General features: G+C 36.3%; 1 protein-coding gene across 1 annotated transcript in view; it reads right to left on the bottom strand.

The window, feature by feature from the left end:
• Window positions 1–24916, bottom strand: part of LOC126750886 (protein single-minded) — a 193457-nt gene that overhangs the window by 52202 nt on the left and 116339 nt on the right. The window contains exon 4 of the mRNA XM_050460658.1: window positions 13880–13941. Within this exon, the coding sequence (XP_050316615.1) occupies window positions 13880–13941 (62 nt within the window). The remainder of the gene's footprint in view (window positions 1–13879; window positions 13942–24916) is intronic.

Here is a 24916-nt window from a genome sequence, read left to right as displayed (position 1 = left end):
CTTCGGTATGCTGATGAGTTCCGATGACTCGCTGACAAGCGGACACTTTCCGCGCAATTTATTCATGCCACAAATAATGCTTGAGACCGCTTGCTGCGTCGCTTACTGCAGGTATGCTCATTTAAATACAATTTATTGATTTAATTTGGACGGGTGTGTCTCGCTTAGTTGGATGGACAGATGAACTGTTCTGACTGACAAGTTGATTACGAGGTGTTCTTTGCATTTGCTGGCAAAATGTTGGGCGCGAATGGTTTTTGTTTACTTTTTAGCTTATATACAGACATGAGTGTGTTGCAAAAATAAATTCACATACATGCATTTGTATATGTCACTCTTAGATTTTAGTCTTAGTATTATAATTCTCTCATATATGTATCTCTTTATTTATTCTCTCATTTAACATACAATGTGCTGTAAACTACGATTGCTTATGTTTTCCTTTTATGTAAGTTCAGTTGTATTTTGACGTTCAAATAAAGAAGACGCCCAGCGGTCATTCTAATCTGTCTGGTGACATATATGAAATGGTTTTTTGTTGATCAAGTAAGTGTAATATATTTACATTAATATTTATTTATCTTCAAATTTGAATATTTTCTGATGAAACTAGTAAAATCAGTTGGTAAAACCCAACCATAAATAGCATTAAGCCATAAAACGGACCCCAGTATACTTGTATTGTTTCTGTCATCTGTATCTCTAAATATGGTAACGAGAGGCTCGAGAGATTTTGAAAAGTCATCATACGCTCCTGAATACGTCCCAAACAACGTAGATCATATGGCGTTGACATTTGATCCGTACTGATGTCTTTGCGAATTTTAATTAAAGTATTTGCAATCGCTTTCAAAATAAGCTTCTTTGTATGCAGTGTAAGCAAACCAACATTTAAGCCAGTTATGCAAGATGTTCCAAAATTAGAGCAACATTTAAACTTGCCGTCGTTTCAAAATCTCTTCACAGTTGACGAATTCAAAACCCTATTCCGACCATATTTTTATATGCATTTTACTTCTGGCGAACTCATCCTTTATCGTACGAATTCCGCTCCCGAATTCATGGAGAGCATTTTAACTGCCGTTGAGACATGGGTTTATGAGCTTGACGTGCAACAATCATCGGAATAGAGGGGAAAAAACATGCCGAAACCAAAAAAACCACGGCACAGCCGATCAAAAATCAAACAGATGCTCATTGTTTTTTCGATATTCGTGGTTTGATAGATCAAGAATTTGCTCTGGAGAGACAGATGGTCAATAAATATATATATTTGGCAGTATTGTGTTTTCATTCGATCGAAGAGATAAAACAAAATTGCCTGAAGGAGCTGCAGGCCATCCCTAAAAGTACTTGGGAAAAGTGTTTCGATGACTGATAAGATCGTGGGCATAAGTGTATTACACCTGGAGGGGATTACCTTGAAGGCGACAAATACTATTGAATAATTAAATATTTTCCGTTTTATTTACATTTTTTTACCGGGTACTTATATTTCTTATAAGAGATCGGCAATATTGCGATAGATTAATCGCAACCTTGCTAAATGAATCTACGCAATGCTACGCAACCTTGCTCAATATGAATCTACGCCACCTTGTCTGCGAAGATGTTCGGACAGCAGGCGAAGCGGTGACAATCGGCGATCGTTTGTTCGTTTCCAACAACACAATGTTGCCATGCTTATACTGTTGTTGCTTTTGTAGAACAATGTTTCAATTTTTGGTTGGTGACGTATTCAATTGAAAATAAATTATGTTGGGATTCGAAACGTACCTACGTGCTCGTCGTAACTTTTGAAGCGCTTAACCTAGACCACCATTGACACTTGTATTGCGTTTCCTAATTATGGTTTGGTTATGCATGAAAGAAATATACAATGGATCGCTGATTGTTACCCTTTCCTTGTGCTGCTATTTATCAACGAATATGTATGTTTGTATGCTTGTTCATTATTGAAGTTGAAGATCGTTTTTCTTTAGCAGGACTTTTATATTCACACCAACTTAGTTGCCGAAGAAAACAGTAAGCAAACCCAGAAATTCGGTAAAACTTGTCACCTATTTTCCAATCTTTAGCGTTTTTGTGACAGCGTAGTTTTAAGAAGATTCTATACACATATTTTGTCTTGTGGTATTAGAAATGATGTTTCTTCGAAAAAAACAATGGAGTATTTCCTGAGTGGTGATTTTAATGAATAAATTCCTTTTGGGAAAATGGTGCGTTAGATACCACTATAAAAAGTTAAGACTATACTTCTCAAATTCATTCCTTTCATTTCCAAAAAAATTAATGAGCAATTTAAAAATTATGCATTTTCATTGAGTTGAAAATCATATGTAAAAAAGATGAAATTTAAAAATTATAAAAATAATATAATCAATCAATTTGGATTTAATGATGCAGAAAACTGTTTAACAGTTGAAAGTTCCATAAAATTTATTGATTTTCTAACAAAGTTATTCATAAATTAAATACAAATATTGTAAATAATTATTTGTCCAATTTTCCAACAATTTTTTAATTGGTCTACATGAGAATCATGACTTGTCACCACACAACTGCTCAGAGGAGAATGTTAAAATGAAAAGTAGGCAAGATTTTTAAAATGATGGAATATTCATTACTAGTTTTCTTTCATACAAAATGTTATGCATTTCAAAGAATATCACTAAGTGTATGAACTTCATCCGCGTGGGGATCTCCACGCACCTTTTTTTTTTGTCACAATTGCAATATTTCATTAATCGCTTCAGTTTTGGATGTAAGTTTTCGTTTTCTTTCGAAATCTGCGTACGAAGCATAACTATGGTGCTAAATTGCTCAAAATACCATGCTTAATTCACAATACAAACTTAGAGTACGTTTGACAAACCGCAAAAGTTATATCCTTAGAGTATTGTCTTTCGAGATATTGATATAAAAATCGTAGCCTCTTAGCAGGACTTTTATATTCACACCAACTTAGTTGCCGAAGAAAACTGTAAGCGGTTGTCAAAAAGTCTTGCGGTATTTTTATTGAATTTTGTTTTTTTATTGAAATTAATTTTTGATGGCTCATGCCCAGCTCTTGACCGATACTACGGCTGCTACTATGCCGGTCTCTTTCGAACAATTCAGCGATTTTATATTTATATTTTCGACGACAGGCCTTCCGGAGCGTGGCGCATCTTCGACCACCTCTACACCAGAACGAAAACGTTGTAACCATCGTTATTGCGGTGCAAATGGAAACTGTATCGGGTCCAGAAACTGCAAAAATTTATTTTAGATTTATTTTTGCCTTTATCGTTTATATTTATATTTATATTTATATTTATATTTATATTTATATTTATATTTATATTTATATTTATATTTACTTAAATTTATATTTATATCAATTCATAATATTTATATTTATGAGCTTTCCAAAAAGGTATAATTTACCCGATGCGATATTTAATTTATATTTCAGCGCCAACTAGCGAAAATATTATATTTTTTGACAAACTATATATTTATATTTATATTCATATTTATATTTATATATATAGTTATATTAATATTATATAATGAACCCACTAAAATGTCACTATATTTATATTTTACTATTTCTCACTTATTTCCTCTCACTATGCACTTTTGAACTATGGATAACCATAAGTTTACCGAAATTCCAAACTCGTTTCGTGTGTCAAAAATTTTTTTAGACTTCGCATTTATGCGCTTGCGGTTCATAATATGAACCTATACATATGTATATAGAGCTTACATCCAGCCTATAACTTTATAAATTTTGCATGTGTATGTGTGTGCAAGACATGAGTGCCAATCGTTAAAAGGTTTTATGGCGACTGGGCTAAGTCGGGTCAGGTCAGATGCATAAAAAAGCCAAAAAATGAAAATCACTGAACGTGTAAAGCTAATTCCATTGCGCTTCGACAGCAATAAAGTAAAAAATAAAATTCATATTTTGAGCCTTACTTAAATATTTTCAAAAAATAATATCATACATGCAAATTTAATGCCAGCACATTTACTAATTCGAAATACTTAAGCTACGAACTTAGTTTAATATAAAAGTATTATTAAATTGACTTTTTAAGAAAATGCTTCAAATTATTTTAGTTTTAGTAATTTTATTAGCGTAAACAGTTGCAATTGACCAGCTAAAATGGTAGCAAGGAATACACTTATTCAAATTGGTTAGACTAACTGGTTATACTACTGGTTTTACTGGTTTGAAAGTTTTCTACTAGTGAGTCCTAATCAGGCTAAGGATAACTTATGACAAGTTTCATACTGACTCCCGAAAATTTCATTTTCTATCACTACAATCCTTTTAAGCGACCAAAATACAGCGATCTGGAATCCTTAAATTAGAGTTTTCAGAGAGCTCGCAATAAAATACTCGGCGCAAAAATTACTAGCTGGCAATTACTTCTAAAGGGGGACCCCTTACTATTTTAGGTAAATTCAAAAAGGACTAAACGATTCGAGGTCAGGATCAAAAATGCCATATTTCAAAAATTACATTGATTTTGTTTAGATTAGATTAGTTTGAAAGAATCGAGAACCGCGCATATACCAGTTTTGGTGCTTAACTGTGCCAGATGAAGCGCCGGATGCCAACTTTTGACACAAATTTCAATAGGTTCTACCGCCTTACTATCATTCAGGTTATTTCTCTAGAATTACCGCTATTCAACAACAACATACAGGTTTTTAAAAATCAGAGAATTATTTAATTTCATTGAAGGCAAAGGCAAACAGATTGTTCAATTATTCTCACGGCGGAAAAATAATAGAAAATCTCAAAATTTTTTATGAATCGACTCAACACATTTTGGTTATGGTTTTCGGTTTGAAGCTTGACAATGCTCGGCTTGTACCAAATGACCTGAATCTTTTGCAGAACCGAGGACTTTACATTCATCAAATGCTTCATTACCGATAGCGAGACGTGAGTTTATGAATATGACGTCGAAACCGTTCAACAATCTAACATAGCTAATGATGCTCCAAGAATTAGCCTAAATCAAAAGAAACATATCAAAATCTAGGTGCTGCTCTTAGGTTTTTTTGACCACCGTAGTTCGGTTCACCATGAATTCATGCCACAGTATTAAACGGTCAATAAAGAATATTACTTGGACGTTTTGAGCCGTGTGCGTGAAGCGACTCGTCTAAAACAACTCTTTTTGTTGTCAGAAAATTCATGGAGTTTTCTGAACTATGATGCGCTGTCCCATTCTGTCCTAATATTCTAACAATACAAACTAACTTTTTGGCCAAATATTGGGTAGTCGAAAAAGTCGTTTTCATATTTTGTCATAGATGTCGTTACAGTCATACATCTACAGTGCTACCAATCACATTGTGTGATACCATATAGTGTTGAAAAGGTGAGATTTTAGCTTTATTTAACCAAACAAAATATTGAATTCAGAGAAGTTGAACAAAGGTTGCAATGAGTGAAAATAATGAAGCTATTTTTTGAAATTTTTTATAAAAAAGAGGAGAATGCCACGCAAGCCACCAATGAAATTTGTGAAGTTTACGGACACGATGCTGTATCAGTTTGTGGGAAATTTCGATGTGAAAGATGCACCTCGCTCTGGTTGACCTATCGTAGAAAAAGTCGATGAAATTATGAAAAATATTGACCAGGACCGTCAAATAAGCAGCCATGACATTGCTAAGAGATTTAACATTCATCATCAAATGATTTTGAACCATTTAAAAAAGGCTGGCTACAAAAAGAAGCTCGATGTTTGGGTACCACATAAATTGTCTGTGAAAAATTTAATGGACCGAATTAACATCTGCGATTCTTTGCTGAAATGAAATGAAATCGAACCATTTCTGAAGCGAATGGTAACAGGAGATGAAAAGTGGATCAAATACGACAATAATGTGAACAAAAGAGATCATGGTCCAAGCGTGGTGAACGTCAAAAATGGTCTCAAAGCCAGGACTGATACATCGAAAGGTTATGCTGAGTGTTTGAAGGGTTTGGAAAGGAATCATCCACTATGAACTGCTCCAGCCTGGTCGAACGATTGATTCTACATTTTACTGTCAACAACTGATGAGATTGAAGCAAGCAATCGAAAAAAATGGCCAGAACTGATCAACAGAAAGGGCTTCCATCGTCTTCCATCAGGAATGTGGTCTAGACACATTTTTGATAACTCGGCAAAAACTGGGAGAGTTTGGCTGGGAAGATTTTGATGCATCCACCATATAGCCCTGACCCTGCACCATTGGACTACCATTTGTTTTGGTGAATGCAGAACTCTCTTAATGAAGTAAAGTTGGCTTCAAGAGATGCCTGTGAAAATTACTTGTCACAGTTTTTCGCCGAGACACCAGCAAAGTTTTGCACTGATGGAATAATGTATCAAGCGGAAAAATGGCAACAAGTGGTCGGCCAAAATGGTACATATTTGGTTCACTAAAGTTCATTATAAATATAAATATAAAAAGATTAAGTTGAAGTTTGATTAGAAATACGAAAAGACTTTTTCGACCAAAATTGAAATTCAAAATGGTTAGCTTTAGGTGTAAAAATTTCATTAAAATTGGCGCATTTTGGTTCCTTCAAATCTACAAACTTGCATTTATATAAGCGCACAAACAGTTAAAGAAAACACACTCGTACACATACATACATATGTATATCAAATGTATGTAGTTATATATTGATTTTGCCATATGCACGCCACAAATTGTGGGAACAGCGTTGCATTGCTGCGCCCTAATTGTGAAAAATGTGAGTTTGCGCAGAAATAGCGCGCAACAACAATAACAAGCCGTGAATACACACTTTTCAAGAAACCTAACAACAAATGGGCTGCCTACAAACTAAAAAAAAGTTAAAATAAAAAGGAAACCAAAAACTATTAAATGCCACACTTTTACCGGCTACAAACAAGTCCACAATTTGCTGCAATTTAAAAATAAAATAGACACACACACATTTAATCATATATTTATATAGTTGTGTATATACCTATATTTGTGTGTATATGTAAATCGGAAGTTGTGGCAACAGATGTGCAATATGTTGCACGCAGCTTGAATTTTGCACGCGTCTATGCCCACAAAACGCTGCGCGAACGCAATAAACTCCGATCTAAAATAGGCTAGGCGGCCCTGCAGTTGGCCTTATGTAACGCAGAGTGATATTTTGTATGTAGCACACAACGGTGCAGTGTTGCTAGCTTAGACACATGTAATTGCCTGTTTTGTGCGGGATTTCAAAGACGTAAATTGTGGCGTTGCCGCGCTGGATGCGGCAGCTATGCGGTTTATGGCACTGTTGGTAGACAGGGGCTCTCAAATATGAAATTTCCGTAATAATTCGGTAAAGAAATCATATATTGATTTGAAATGCATATGTAGTACTTAAGGAACAATGCAGGTCACATATTCACCAAAAACCAGGAACGCAATGGACGTCCAGAAGAAGCTTTTGTTGATGAAACTACTGTGATTCGTGATTGAAGACATCTTGAGGGCACATTATGGACATATCGTACATGAATATCGTGACAGAACTTCTCGGCGTAATGGTGCCTCGGAGCTTATAATCATTCACCAACAAATTAATGAAAACGTTGGCAAAATCGCCTGAATTTGAATTCGAACGCTTGCCACATGCATGCTACTCCTCGGATCTGAACCTATGCGACTGGTTTTTGTACTCAAATCTAAAGAGAATGATTTTAACGATGAAAAATCTTATACAAGAGGTAGCTTCATCAAACCGAAAAAGTAATCTTTTCATATTCATGAATGCATAGTGGTTTAACAAATCATAAAGAGCATCCATCACTTCTCCCATGATTTCCGGCTTTAAAGATTTACAAGAACAAACTTTTGTTGTTAAGAGAAAGAGTGGTTCCACAGAACAATTTACATTAATCATACGAAAAACACAAGAGGTCCCTGTCCCTCCATTATATGATGGGAAGTTTGGGGATGCCTTTGGCCTGGTTAGGTCTAAACGGTCTCCAGGTTTTGATGGTTTGAACGTAGAGATGTGCAAAAGCTTGTGGAAGTTCGTTCCGGAATACCTGGAGGCCATTTACAATAAGTTTGTTTGGGAGGGATACTTTCCACGCAAGTGGAAATGTGCTACGGTTGTTCCTCTTCTGAAGTACCCTGATAAGATCAGGAGCGATGGCTAGAGGAACATAGCTGTTCGGAAATCACTCTTTGGCGGAGTTATTTTTCGGACAGAAAAGCCTTTCTAGTCAGAATGAATGGGAGTGTGAAAGTTTAAGTATTTTGTGGCGGCCCGTAGGGTTCCATCTGTGTTCCATATATTTGGAATCTTATGATGGACTCTCTGCTGGGGCACCTCGAGCCACTCTGTAAGTGTTGTGCGTATGCGGATGATCTTCTTCTTCTGGTCGAATGTCGCTCGCGCTCTGAATTTTAAATATTTGAGGCTTATCTGTGGGGGTGGGCTTATCGAGAGAAAAAGCGGTCGCAATGCTGCTTATGAGCAGATTGTCGTGTTGTTCGTATCATATATCGTGGCCTGTTTGTGGCCACTTATGGAACCGCTGTATGGTGGGAAGCAGCCACGACAGTCTTCAAGTGCCAAAAACTTCTCTCAGTACTGCGTTGTGTGATGCTTGCTTGTTGGCCGCACCGTCTTAAGAGATGCTATGCAGGTTTTGTTAGGTGTACTCACTCTTGACCTGATTGTCCTACAGCGTGCTTTTGTGTTCAAGTTAAGAGGTGTGACCTCCACTAGATGACGAACAGTTAGGATCGCTTACGCGTGAATTGTTTAGGCGGCAAATGCGTTTAATTGCGAATAAGGGTTAGGTTCTTGTGTGAATGGTGTGTGCGTATGGGGTCCAATCCCTTGTCACCAATCCAGAGCAGTATGGAAGCTCAATAGGTAGTAGTTTCGACTACGAGGTCTGACCGGAGATTTGATTCTAGTACCACGGGCAGCACGAGCCCTTGTAGTTTGCTCCAACTTGCTATAGGTATGGCAAACTGAACGATCGGAATCAAATCTTTGTATGACAAATTAGTTTATTTGACATCATATTTCAGGAAATTTGGGATGTATTATTTGCCAAGACCAGACTACAATCTGTTGGTCAAATCTGAGCCCATTAGCGTATAGCTGTCATACAAACTGACCGATTATAATTACCTTAAATAGCTTTTTATCTGCTTTATGCTGCAAAAAATATAGTTTTGAGGGGTGTATCGATAAGTTGGTCAACAACTGACAACAACAATACCAATAGTTTCAATTTATAATTCCAAAGCCGAAATAATTCTTTTTCACAAAGCCCAGTCTATAATTTGTACCCGACCGCGTCCTAACAAAAAACAAAGAAGGTCTTAAGCTCCAGATTTTTCATCAGTTCGGTTCAAATTTATAATTTATTCAGATAAATAGGTCCCTAATCCACAAAATTAAATTTCTCATAATGTCTTTGAAATTATTCGATTTTACTGGCCGCAGGAGCTATGGAGCTCCACTAAATAGCTTGTGTCCCACTGCAAATTCAAAGCGCTCATATACTAGTATACCACACTCGTCTCTTCTCACCAAGCATCCTCACTCCTCCACTCGCATATCGATATGTGTATGTAAGTTGGAAATCAAAGAGCTCATACAACAATGCAATGCAACATTTGCGCGAAATGAAAATTACTGATTAGAAAATTCATATAATTTCGCAAACGATTTACGTACTTTAATGGATTCTTAGAGGCGGATTGTGTACAGCGCGAAGCCGTCTAGCCATTCAATATGCTGTAAACCAAGGTAAGCGCAGGCAATGGGAAATAATTCTATGAATACACACACACACACACACATGCTGGGAAATAGTGCGAAAGCGAGGGTGAGAAAAGACAGACAGTGACTGTTGATGGACAGCCGTTGAATGGTAGAGGTATAAGAATAACACCAATAACAAAAACAACAACAACAAATTGCATGCAGTGTGGGTAAATGCAGGTGTAATGCCAGCTAAGGAAGTGAGCGGGTGCTGCCAGCGGAAATTAAAGGTGAGGAAGTGTACTTGTAACACTGAAGCATAACAAAAAGAACAAAAAAAAAAAAGAAGAAGTGGAAGAACACAGTGTAAAAGTTGTTATTGAAATTGTTTATAGTTGTTGTTGTTATTAATAGTGGGTGCCGTATGAATGTGCGTCTTATTAAATCAAAAGCATCAACATACACACACATATATATACATATATAAATATGTGTTGATGTTGTAAGTGAAATATTCGACCAAGTGGAATGCAATCGGACAGCTGGGCGGCTGACTCGTTGCATAAATGCGCACTATTATGGTGAGCGCAAGTAATTATTATACGCAACGCTTGGAGTGGGAGCTTAGTTGTCGGATTTCATTGAGTGCGGGTGGGATGTTCTAAATTCTTCGATTGTTTCCTTTACAGTGAACAACTTTAGATTCCGGTGGAGGACATAGAAAGGAGCCCCCACTATTAAGCCCAGAACTTTATTTCGAAATAATATTAATTCGCTACACTGCCCCAGATTTCATTGCCATACGTCCAGATAGGCCAACGTGTTACCTTATAAATGAGCAACTTATTTTTTAGACTGAGGCGGGAACTTGGGCTAAGAAGCCAGCATAGCTGCGTCAACTTTAATCTTAGCTGAGTTTTTTTTTTATTTTTACATGATCTTTTCAAAGGCGTCTCTTACCAATTGTAATCCCCAAATATTTTTCGCATATGTTCGTTGGTAACAACTGGCCATATAAAGCCGCAATCTTTGTATTTGAGGGTATATACTACTTGTGCGGACTTTTCGGTGTTGATATCAATGTTCCATTTGTTGAGCCACGGTTCTAGAGCATTCAATAGCAACTGCAGTTTTCCAGATGCAGTATTAGGGTTGCCACTTGATGCTAGCAGCCCTATCATCAGCATACGTTGCCGTCATTGTGGAGTCAGCGTTGATTACAGGAAGATCTGCTGTATAAAGAATGCAGAGCACAGTGGCGAATACACTGCCTTGGGGCACACCAGCACGAACAAGTCTCAAATCCGACTCAGCATCACGGCATCTAACATAGAACGTACAATTGTGCAAGTAAGACTTTAGCAGAAAATAATTTGAATAACAGGCCTAGATGCGAGACTTTGTCAAATGCCTGGCGGACATCAAGGAACACAGCAGAGCAATATTTATTATTTTCCATAGCATCAGTTATAAAGTATTCCACCCTAGAACATTGTTTAATTGTGTCATGAAATTCTCTGAAGCCAAACTGATAATTTGGAATAAGATTTTTGTCTTCCAACATCGCAAAGGCTGGGTAAAGATATTCCTTCCAATACTTTCGAGATATGTAATTACCAGTAGACTATTTGGTCGATAAGAATTAACCAGATGTGCAGGTTTTGCGGGTTTAAAAATTAAAATAACCTCAGCACATTTGCGACGAGAAATGACAAAGTTTGCGAATTTCGATAAAAAGCTTGACAATCATGCTAATTACGTTTTAAGGTAGCGCTTTCGGTATTAATGCATTAATTCTTTCAGTAACTGGTGACTTTTTGTTTGCCAATCATCTCCTCCTGCACTTCTACAGCATCTATTTCAGCAAACGGAAATTCTATTTGACAAGCAACATCCAAAAATTGCTGACTGTTGTGTTGCTAGATCAATCACTAAACTCGATAGGAGCAAACGTGTTTTGAAGGTGTGCAGCAAACACAGCGGTTTTATCTGCATTGGTGCTGGACTAATCTTTACTGTTTCAAATTGGCGCCTTATGCCTTTGTCCAGTCACATTCCAATGATTGTTTACTAGATCTTCTGATTTGGCAGCAACCAGAAACGCCTATAGGGACTTTCCCAGAGTACATGTTTCAGCTTCTTTGTGGCACGATTGAGAAGTATTTTGTCATTAGGATTTCTACTGACTTACCATGTATGCTGAAGACGTATCTTCTCTTTGAGTTTAGTCATTACCTCATTGGACAAGAGATGTCTGTTCCACTTGTAGATGCTCTGTGTGTTTCTTACTTCTGGCGTACTTATATGGGGAGCATTATGTATGCTTCTGGTCAAGACTTCCGCCGCATAAAATAAAAATAAATTCTTTTTGAAAAAAATCAATTTTATTCGTCATTATAATTGATATTGGAAGTGGTACACTGATTGAGGCGTTCTTTAAATTATTAGATAAAATTTTTTTTCTAAAATTTTTCTTTTGCTTTAAAAAATAGACATCAGTCTTGCCATTACAATGTCATTATCGCTAACTTTCTTCACTACTTTCTTAGTGGTATGAGAATTGAGAAAAACGGCTTGACCAGAATACGGTGAATGCTGAATTGATTCGAAGTTTCTTTGCCATTACTTTTATTGATAAATGTATGTCACGCTAGCTTTTCGCTATATATAGCGTCCAAAATTAAAAAAAAAAAACTAAATACATAATTTGAGGGCGATGGAACTTCAGTAATTTGTTTTGAAAATTATTTCCATTTAATGTAATTCTAAGGGTGTTATGGAGTTATGTTACTAAAACAACACTGCTGCGCCAATACACACATTTTTAACGGAAACAATTCACATATACATATATACAAGGTGCGTTTCAAAGTAAACAAGATTTTTGAATCTAGCGCCTCTGCCATCTTCATGGATTGTCCAGTGCGAATTTCATGACATTTCATCTATTGGAAGTGAAGTTATTGCGTTTTAAGTGTCAGTATGTTTGTGTTATCGGTGCGAAAATGAGCTTCGAATAAAGAGACAACATTAAATTTTGTTTTAAAATTAGTAAAACTTTTACCGAAACGTTTCAATTGATGAAACCAGTTTATGGCGATGATTGCCTATCCCGTAGCGGAGGGCATGATTGGTTTTAACGTTTTCAAAGTGGTCGTGAGGACATAAATGACGATCAACCAAAATCAGTCATCAGCGGAAATTCCAACGAAACTGTGCGTGAATTCATCAAAAATCAGCCAAAATTATCATTGAAATTCATGGAAATGGAATTGAACATCTCCAAAACATCGATTTATCGCATTTTACCGAACATTTGGGCTTACGAAAGGCGTGTGCACGGTTTGTTTGCGCACAAATTGACTGACGACCAAAAATTGCTCAGAATCCAACATTCGAAGGACATAATTAAAGAGGTCAAAAAGGACAAAAATTTCCTTTGCAATATTGTGGCTGGTGACGAAACGTGGTGTTTCCAATATGATCCCGAAACGAAACGCCAGAGTGCTGAATGGAAGGCACCAGACGAGCCGAAACCCAAAAAATCGCGCATGGAGAAGTCAAAAGTGAAGGCAATGCTGATTTGTTTTTATGATTCCAAGAGTATTGCCCACAAAGAATTTGTTCCAGCCGGCCAAAAGGTTAATGCGGTATTCTACCTTGGAGTTTGGAAGCATTTGGTGCACCGTATTCAACGTGTTCGGCCCGACTATCGCGAAGATGAAAGTTGGCGTTTGTTGCACGATAATGCGCCGTCTCATCGATCGACGCTTGTGACCGATTATTTGACCAAAAATCACATTTTAGCCATTAACCACTCCCCGTATTCACCAGATATGGCACCGTGCGACTTCTACTTTTTGGGAAAAATGCATTTGCCTATGAAAGGAGAGCGTTATGCAGACGTAGAGGCCATTCAAAAGGCTTGCACCGGCATACTGGTGGCCATACCGGCCAACAAGCTAAAACACTCATTGGACATGGACCGTGCAAAAAGCTATATTGAAGCAGAAGGAGACTATTTTGAATAAAATAAATTGATTTTGCCGAAAAAAACATTTGTTCTGTTTTTTTTTTAAAGTCCTGTTTACTTTGGAAAACACGGTGTATATATTATGATTTTAGTTAACTTACCTTTGAAAAGCCTATATTTGGTGTTGGTGCATGATGTATTGAAATGTCATGCCGTTTAAAAACTGAAATGAAAATTGAAAACAAAAAAAAATTAACAAAGAAAACCAATAAGAAAATTAAAAAAAACATACTACTATAATCAAAAAATAATAAGACTTTGTTCATAATTCTGTAAATCTTAATTTATTTTTCAAAATCTATGTCCTCTTCTTAAAGTAATCCCCCTTGGCCCCAATATACTTGTGCTAACGTTGTTTTTTTTCTTGTTTTTGTTGGTTTGCCTTTGTGTTTTGTGTGCTATGACCTGCTTAATGCTTTGGTACTGCTTTTGAGGTAAATTTTTTGTTGATCAACCTTAATAGGGGACGAAATTTTTATAATTTGTCATAATTAGTATCACTTTTATATAGTATGGTTGCTTCGATTTGTCAGAAGAGTGGATCAAGTTCTTATTTTCTCAAATTTATTTCGCGACATCGATTCTGTTATTACAGTTAATTTTAGCGCTTGGCACCATGTGTTTCTAAGGCTCGGTTCAGCTGGTCTACGCTTAAATACAACAACACTCCAAGAAATCGACGAATATCTTCATTTGAGCAATTGAGTTCACTTCTAGACTCTTTGTGGGCTAATATATTGGTCTACTTCACAATAAGTTTGATTACTGCATTATCAAAAAAGGTGTTAAAATATTGGTTTAGCTTATTTACTATGCCAATGTCTTCTTCAGACTCTTTCCAAATGACATATTTTTCTCAATTTCAATTGGGATAAGGCAATAATCCCACATCGCATTACGCCAGAGAATGTCTTTAGAAGCAGGGAGACAGTAGATGTAACGGCTGCATATACACTGAGTTCCAGGCCACATTGGTATACCGAAAAACGAAATTGCTGTTTGCCAAATGTTCTATTCGTCTGCCTACTGAACAGGTGCAGTAAATACGAAAGTCACTGAAACTAAGCATAATGCAATTTTCGAAAGGAATGACTGATGGTTCAGTGCGAGTTGGAATGCCTAAAGGACAGGAAGGATCTTCAAGATCATGTGCAAGAGCCCCTAAGAAAAACTCGCATATTTTTTACTCACGCGGTATCGAAAGGCTGGCAGTCCGGTTGTTGACCTAATGACAGATCACAACCTTCGACGATACATTCAGAAAGTGTAGAGAAGTAGATATGAGAGAGACGCTGGAATATCTGCTATGCCTCCGTCCAACATTATCTAGGACACGTCTTAAATATATAGCAGTTCAAGAGACTCGATTTTTTTTCAATACTATTGTATTTATTAGACCTGCTTTTTTAAGAGACTAGATGAAGCATAAAAATTAGATATCAATGATCATAATTTCTCTTCCTCAACTTTGTGTTAATCTCCTTACCACATACATATGTCTTCTAAAAGGAACGATTCAATCTTTTTGTTTCTTTCATATGATTAAGTATTTTTATAGTAAAATTTGTGTACCGTTGCCTACATTTTGACGCATTGTTATTAAGCTCTATTAGCAAACGTGAAGGTTTTTTATTCTAACAGTCTATAAAATCCTTTTTAGCGACGAAATAAAAATAATGCTTTGGGGGTAGGTATTCGCTTTCTTTAAGTTAACTCGAAGCCTGTGTGGTTTAAATTAACTCCTTGCATGAATATGCCGTATGATTTGAGTCGGTATAAGCAAATGCTGATTGTTTTAGGGAATATGATATTCAAGCCTCAAACAAGCTGCCAGTGTACGGGAAAATGTTAAGATGTTGGCTGATGCGTTTTCTTCTTAGATTTGAAAAACTCGGTTCTTTTGACAATTATAAATATATAAAATTTTCGCTGCAGTCGTGCTTAAGTGTTTAGATAGATAGTTACCTATTTTAGGTTAATAAGTTCATAGATATTAAAAACGAAAAATTAATCATATATTATAGGGCTCGGACTGAAATATGTTGATTTCTGAGTATTATCTTTAACCAGACATACTTGTAATAAAAAAATGTTTAAGAAAGAAGCAGAAAAGTCCATAGCTTGGTTGAGTAAAATACAGATTTTGATGCCATCAAGACCAGGTTTTATTCCAGTTTAAAGCCGACGTCCGCTGCGTGGTTCTGTACCAAGAACTTTGCACTTATTTCAAGAACCCGGAATCGATCGCCTTACTGCACGACTACCACGACTGCTATATAGGCAAAGCACTAAATACATTGTATTCAAGAAGCTTCTCTTTTCAAACGCAAACTTTAGAAAAAGCTTGTTAAATACAGTCTAACGTGAACTTGACTAAAACAATCATTAAAGTCGCAAAATCACGCGTGAACAAACAGCAAGTGGTAAGGGTTTCTTACTTCCTGAACAGAAGTGTGAAAATTTGATAAATACGTTTAAGCGAAGAGTGTTTAATACTTTACACATTTGTTAGCGTCAGCATATTGAATATCGCGAATTGATGATAAGCAGCTGCTGCACAAACACACAAACATATACAAACAGCCAAATGTTGGTTTATGTGCAGCAGAAAGACAGCAGAAGCAGGCAAAGGGCACTCACTTTTGATGTTTAAATATTTGACAGTAAAGAACTGAGAGAATACTGGCCAACGGTTGGAAATGTTTGATGAAAATGGAACTAGTTGCAAAAATACTACTTCAAAAGTAGAAAGTTTGAAAATGTATTAGGTCAACACGAAGCAAAAATGTAGCTATCAAAAATTTTGATGGAAGGTATTTATGGCTTCTCTTCTATAAATCTTTAATTTTTTGACTATAAAGTTACACATCGCCACTTAAACTTAATAATCACTTTTCATAAGCTTACCGGCGAAGGAAACGTTATAATAGAAACCGCTCATATTGAAACAAAATTTGAGTTTTGGTTATAAAATGGTTATATATTTGTTATATATCAGTTAAATCTGACAGCAGAAAGTGAAAATTTAGTGAATCGTAAGCAATAAAAACTCAATTTTGATTTTTTTGATGATGCGTTGTTTTGCATTTTACGTGACGTTATTTTGTTTCCAGTTATACTATTTTTTCGGTTTATGTTGAAGTAGTTCGAGACTAGTGCTTTTCTAATTGAAGTTTGAAAATTGAAATCTATTATAATATCAAGTTGTCAAATAACAGTTGTTCAGTTGGAAAAGTCGTGGTCGTTTGAGTAATTGCGCTCACAATATAAGCGAGTGGCAAAAGAACATACTCGACTCGGATAAAATTTTATTTAGAAAATTTTCTTAATTTTCTTAATTTCATAAATATGTTAATTGTTAAAATGTATTAATTATTATATTTTTTTTAATATTTTTATTTTTAATTTTTTTTTATAATTATTTTTTTTTTTACTGTTTACGATAATTTTTTCCCAAATTCTATATCTCCAAAATTGTTCTACCGATTTGAACAAAATTTGGTATAGCAGCAGTATGTGTTCTTAGTACAATAAAAAATACTTTCATCATCACATCCATCTCTCGTTCCCGTTTTGAACTACATGGCTTCAGTGAAAATGTACTATTTTAAATGGTACCGGGATTCGACTTCATTTACCGAAATTATGAACTTTCTGAATCTATATACATTTTTTGATTATACAGTTATAACGGTCTATCTGATAGTTATCGAAGAACACGTAAAAATTTAATTTATATGTGTGTAGTACATGATAAGGATGTAGATGATTTGATTTTCAAGCCTATCTGCTCTTCCGTCTGTAAAGATGAGAACTACTTCTGCAGTTTCTCAGATATCGAGCTTAAATTTTACACGCGTCCTTTTTTCAACAAGATGCTACTTATTTGTTGGAACCGCTGATATCGAATCACTTTAGCATATAGCTGCCATACAAACTGAACGATCGGAATAAAGTGCTTGTATGGAAAACTTTTTTGTCAGACATGATTTCTTCACGAAGTTTTGCACAAATTGTTGTTTAAAAAAATGAAGTATTCTCCGAAGAAATTGTTTAGATCAGACTACTATAGCATATAGCTGCCATACAAACTGACCGATTAAAATTGAGTCCTTACATAGAAAACTTTTTATTTGACTAACGTATCTTCATGAAATTTGGTATAGACCATTAACCAGAGCATGTCTATAATTTCCGAAGAAATTACTCAGATCGTGCCACTACACCATATAGCTGCCATACAAACTGACCGTTCAAAATCAAGGTAAAGGTACTTTTATAACCTTTTATGCTATAAAAATGCAACTGTGAAGGGCTTTATAGTTTCGATGTAACCGAATTCAACTTGTTCTTTATTTTTGAGTAATTTCTCAGAGATAAAAAACCATTTAAACTTTAATTTAAGTCGGAGTCTACGCTCAAACCTTTGTTATTAATTTACTTTCATTTTGTATTAAAAGCGATTGTTCTATTCTCACTTGCTTAAAAGATAATATATAAGTATAACTATACCATAAGGAAGGTAGTTTACAACTAGTTTCCCTTACATTTTTTACCGCAAAAATACATTTGCAAGTGATCAGCGCGCCTTAGTTGTGGTGCGCACCAGAAATATTCTGAAAGTAAATAAATATTTAAAGCAAAAACGTTAAACGAAAAATGATTGCTTCCGCTGTTTAGCTAAGCAGCTAACTAATCCTTTAAGCCAACAATTTTTCAGTTTTTCACTGCCGCACTAATTGCCACATAATACAACAACATACGAGCACACGAATCACAAAACAAGCGCACAGCAATTGTTGGCAGCAAATAGTCGCAGCATGAACATACGTATTGGCAGCAAATACGAAATAAATAAATACAAATCAGAGCAACTTAGCGCGCTTTCGTGCCGTATTTGTCTAATTTCTTGCCAGCCATCTGTTTGTTGTAAGGCATACGCCTAGCTGGCAGTGCTATTCGCTGGCAAACAGAAATTTTCACAGCCACAGAAAGTTTTCCCAGCTGTGCAGCAATATTTGCGCTTCCTTGTGCTTCAGTTTACAGCGAATAAACAACAAAAACATTGTAGTGAAGTCTAAACTGAGCCCTCCACTTATCGGCAATGAGTTGCTTCAGTGCAATATACACACACTCACATGCACACGCTCGCATTTGCAACAGCGGTTTGGCAAATATTAGTAAATGTTACTGACTTTGCTGCTTCACTGCACGCCCCGCCACTTACCCTTTATCAATGGAGTTGGGGTACAACGCACCTTGCTTGCAACAACAATGTGTAGTGTGCTGATTTCTTTTAATTTTGTTGCTGTGCCAAATGTTTGTTATTGACTTCAATAAGAATTGTTTTTAGTTCCACAATATTCGCTATTTATTTACTTCATTTCGATTTCTTTGCTTTTCAGTTGCTTTTAGCTTGATATGACTATATATAAGTTGAAATTGATATTATCACAGTAGGTTGTTGGAACTTTTCGACAGAGAATTTAAGCAATATAAAGTTCTAATGGCAGTCGTGGTAAAATTTTTGTAGTCGCCCGGTAGAATGGAGATCCGAACGGTCGCTAGTTAGATTTACAGAATAAACCTAAAACTACCAGAACCCTGTAGTTGTCATAAATTGAAAGGGAAGCTCGATAATTAAAGATAATCATGACGACCTTTAAGAAAACGCGAAAAAAAGTCGACTTCTACAAGACACTTCCAAAACACAAAATATTCCCGGCAGGAACTTGATTTTGATGAATCAGTTTGTATGGCAGCTACATGTTATAGTTAACCGATCAGAATAATTTCTTCGGAGCTGATATCGCTGCTTAAGTTAAAAGGACTCGCCAAATTTCTTAGAGATATCTCATTAATTACAAAAGTTTTACATACAAGTACTTGCTTCCGATTGTTTAATTTGTATGACAACTATATGCTATAGTTATACGATCTGAACTATTTCTTCGGAGTTTGCACCGTTGCTTAACACAATAGTATGTACCAATTTTCTTGAAGATATCTTGTTAAATAAAAAAGTTTTCCATACAACAACTTGGTTCCGATCATTCAGTTTGTATGACAGCTATATGCTGTAGTGATCCGATATCGGTGGTTCGGACATAAGTGCAACTTCTTGAAGAGAAAAACACATATGCAAAGTTTCAGATCGATATCTTATAAACTGAGAGGCTAGTTTAAGTATGTACAGACAGACTTGACTAAATTGACACTGCTCTTCACACTGGTTATTTACGTACATATATAGTTAATAGGGTGTCTGATGCTTCCTTCTGGATGTTAAGCGCCTAATAAATGAACCTAAAAGGGTGTATGATACTTCTTTATGGATATTAAGCCCTTAAAGACTGTCTATGTAGCTCGAACGGAACGTGGTACTTCCTTCTGGGTGTTAAGCCGCTAATGATTGCCTACCTGTATGAAGCTCGAATTGCACTTATACATAATAGAAGCAGACTAACTATATAAAGCCATAGAAGGATACCTTCAATCGACTTAAATTGATTTAAAACCACGAATGTGGCTAAGCCAGGCTAAAATTGGATATTTCCATTACCTATACTATTGTCAAAGAAATCATTCACTAAAAATATTCTGATGTAAAGAGTCTAAGTTCATGATAATAATAGAACTCTAGAAGCGGTGTTTGAGCACTGGCACTATGTCGATATCTCTATGAAGTCATCATCGTTCACAATTCAAATTAATATTAAGATATAAGGGGTTGTCAAAAAAGTCTTGCGGTACTTTTATTGAATATTTTTTTATTTTATTGAAATTGAAATAAATTTTGATGACTCATGCCCAGCTCTTGAGTGATGCTACGGCTGCTACTATGCCGGTCTCTTTCGACCAATTCGACGACAGGCCTTCCGGAGCGTGGCGCATCTTCGACCACCTCTACACCAGAACGAAAACGTTGAAACCATCGTTGTGCTGTGGAAATGGAAACTGTATTGGGTCCATAAACTGCACAAATTTTATTGGCGGCTTGAGATGCATTTTTGCCTTTATCGTAGTAGTACTGTAAAATATGCTGTATTTTCTCTTTATTTTGTTTGCGACGCTATAACTCACGAACGACTTAAAAGAAACGACAATCAATCAAACACGTATTAGCGCGAGAAATGAGCTTTCCAAAAAGGTATAGCATGACCCGATGCGACGAATAAAACTAGAACTACGCGCTTTCAGCGCCAACTAGCGAAAATACCGCAAGACTTTTATGACAAACTATTATAATAAAAAAAAAAACTATGAAAATTAGGGTAAACTGAAACTGTTTCTGAACTCGAAATCGAGAATTACGTAAATTAATACGACATTTAAAAAATGTTGCCTACATTTGGGCAAATGTTACAAAAAGTTACCTTCAAATTTACCATCTTCTTACACTTTCGTACCACCCTAATACGAATACATCAGTTTTTTCCTCTTCTATCTGCCAAAGTTTATTTTTCCTGGTCTTGAAATCGAGAATTACGAAAATTAATAAAACATTTCAAAAAATGTTGCCTACATTTAGGCGAAGTTTACAAAAAGTTTACTTCCACCACTTTACTTTTTTACCACGTACACACACTTTCGTACCACCCTAACACAAATACTTAAGTTTATATTTTCCTCTTCTATTTGCCAACATTAATTTTTGCTAACTTCTTAGCCAATTGCGGGTAATTACGAAAATTGTTTTCCAAATTAGCCTGCCGCTTATGCCCTGTACTTTGCGATAGTCGCTTGTGCGCTTACGGAAATACAACTCTACATGCATATATCTTATGTATTCTTCAGCAAATTTTTTGCTGTTGTTGTTAAAAATACTTTGTTGTAACAATCGTGAATTTCCTGCCATTTACCAGATTTTGTTGTTGTGATAGCAACACTTTTGCCGCTAGCAGCCCATAACTGTAAAGTGCATATGTGCAGTTACAGCTGAAAACATAATAAATTATCAAATGGTCATGAAAATATTTGCACAGTTGTGTGATTACGAAAACAAGTGCAACAACACATAAAATTATTTATTTATATTATAGAATAAATGGCAATGCTGAGAAGAAGCTTGCTCGCGGTTATTTTTTGCAGATTTGTACGAGTAACTATGCAGCTGAGTGTATTTGGTCACTTGTAGCATAATTGGCTTAAATGAGGAGACTTCTTATTCTTTTTGTGGGCCAACTTTGGGTAATTGCTAAAAGGAATTATTTTTCTTTGTACAAAAATCAGAAACCCATATTAGGAAGTAACAAAGTTAACTGTATTTTACAACTAATTTTTGTTTTATTGTGCTGCATTTTTTTTGTTGTTTTAATAATGTTTTTGTCGTAAGTTTTAGATAACTTCTTTTTAAGTGAAGTAAATTATTCTACGTAAATTTCAAAAGACTTAAGCAACGAACCTGATTGCTAATATTTAATTATAGTGATTGCTGACGTTAAAGGAGCGTATATGTTCGTTTTTTCAGATAGTTGTGGAGAATTCGAGTTATTTTTATATTGAAAGGGAAAATCTTAATTTTAATCATTTATGATCAGTAATCATTTTAAGTAAGCAATTTGGCAACTGAAATAAATTTATACACTCGTGGTCACGCATACCTTACCAGTATACTTTCTTATAATTTTTTCGGACTTTTTCGTTCGTTCGAGATTTTCTTCAATTTTGTTTTTTAATTAATTGTTTTTTTTTTTTTTTTATGAGAAAGCTCTGTGCAAAGTGGGTGCCGCGCGAACTCATTTTGACCAAAAACAACAGCGAGTTGATGGATTGATATGTGGTCTTTATATGGTGGAGGACTCTAGAAAAGACCACGCTTGTAAAAAAAACTCGAGAGCGTTCAACGGACGGCGCTTAACCAGCATGTGTGGTGCACTAAGGTCTATTTATGGCACTTAACGCCATCTTGCACATATTGCCCGTATACATCGTCGGAAGATGAATGGCTGCGAAAGTTGTCAATAGTCTCAGATAGTTTGGGTTTCTAAAAGAGCACGTCTCTGAACATTCGGATATGTCACTCATTTTGATTTCATGTCGGATCACTTTGAACATGGAGTCGCCAAACCGAACTCTGGCGGCTCTATCTCTACCCTTATACCGGCGACGGAGTTGTGGAAGTAGCTGTTGGCGGAAAGGGACAGTGAGCTTCTTCATGTATAGGTCAAAGCTTGGGGGGAAGGTTGATGAAGCGGTTTACTGTCAGGAGGTCTCTATCAACTCCAGTTTAAGATTTCCTGACTATTGTAATGTCTGACAGGCTAAAATTGAAGAATAGAAGTAGATTTACTGCTCCGAAGTACAGTGCAGTGTCTTTAAAAATTAGCAGAGCGGCGATACTAGCCTTGAACTCATTAAAAATGCATTCAGAGCTGCTCAAAGAGTGCCTAACATCGCTATTAATAGCATCGAGTGTCTATGTGATGTGACTGGTATGGGTGCCAGACCAAAGTGGAATGGCAGAAAACTGTATAGCTTATGAGCTAGTAATAAAAGGCACCCTAGAACCGCTATCAGTAGAATGGGCCTGTATCCTTTTGTGTTCTACTACTAGATATCTGGACTATTTAGCAAAACCCTTTTGGTCCAAAATCAATCGCAAGAGATCTGGTGATCTCTTTGCATTCAGTAAAGCTAGCCTCTCCCTAGTTTTGGGGATTTTAACGGGTCATCACCCCATTGGCGTCTACGCCGTAGGGCTGGGAATCCTACTAGACGCCATCTGCAAAAGTTTTATGGAAGAAGATGAGTTGGAAACTACTCAACACTTCCTTCTTGACTATCCCACGTTCGGGAGATCAAGCCTTGAACATTTGGGAGCGCATACATTTAGACATCCCAACGAGCTGGCGGGAATGGAAATTAAACGTCTGTGCAAATTTGTTTTGCCTACTAAGCGTTTTGCTAATCCATAAGTTCGAACACAGAAGTACTTCTTTTCAATGGCTTTACATAGTAGTTCACGTGCGTTCTTTGATCAGCCATCTAACCTAGCCCTAAACTGATGACTCGAAGCAGTGTTTAGAAATTTTCAAGCATAACAAACCCAACATATATACACATATTTATATAACAACAGTAAATTTTAGTCGCAAATTCATTTCTATCCAAATTCACAAATCTCTACTTTGGTAGCAAGTACTTTGCAATCAAACCCTCCCACGCATTATACAAGTCACGTGAAGTTGAAGCAACTGATGCGAGTTTGTCACATAAGTCTAATGTTTACCAATAAAATTCATTATTTACGATTACTGGCAGAAAAAGCGTTAAATAGTTTATAAAAATACGCTAAAAATAGCTTAAATTGCACCCTCTCTAAAGACAGCATACACACACACACACATAAACACAAAACATGTGGTCAGCCGCAGCAGCAAGAAACAACAAAATTGATATACTCAGTCACAAGTTATTCCAAGCATTTCACGTTCACGTGTCAAGTAACAGTACTGTGCCGCCATCCTCACACCCACGCCGTTTGCCGTTTGCGGGGCGCACGCGTTTCGAGGTAAAATCGATACGCTTTATTCGCCCTCCAGTCGGCGCTGCAGCTCACCGCTTCTCACCATGCTTCCATTCATTGTCACATTGTTGTACATAAACTCATTCACACGTAGAAAAGCGTTTGCGCAGCTGTTTACTCACTAAAAATTTGATAAGTCACTTATGTCTCTGCCGAGTCTGCGCCACCTATTGCCTTTCTGCTGATCCCCTTCCGCGCTTGTTTGTTCTTGTATTTAGCGCAACAGATGTCAATTTGTCATTAACATTCAGCACAACAAAGCAGCCAATAGAGACATCCGCTTGATTTGATCGGTGGACAAATGGAGCACCAACTGGCTTGGCTTGTGCACCGTATACATGTGCGTGTGTAGCGTCAGCGGCGTGTGTGTAGTTCAATTTTCGGTGTACCTGACGCATGTCTTGCCAATTTTCAACTTGATCTACGTCATTTGCATATTTCTCGGCGTTTTGGTATAATCAGCCGATATTTGGTACACATTTGACTTTCTAATCATTGCTGTATAAATATTTTCGCTGGAACTGTACTTGGCTTTGAGACACTTAATAAGAAAAATAATAACAAAAATAAAAATCGCATCATCATTGCTTCAGTTCTTTTAATATAAAAT

Source organism: Bactrocera neohumeralis, chromosome 2 (genome assembly GCF_024586455.1).
Source record: "Bactrocera neohumeralis isolate Rockhampton chromosome 2, APGP_CSIRO_Bneo_wtdbg2-racon-allhic-juicebox.fasta_v2, whole genome shotgun sequence".
NCBI classification, from domain to species: domain Eukaryota; kingdom Metazoa; phylum Arthropoda; class Insecta; order Diptera; family Tephritidae; genus Bactrocera; species Bactrocera neohumeralis.
The sequence above is the reverse complement of the archived record's forward strand: the minus strand, read 5'-3'. Positions and strand labels throughout refer to the sequence as shown.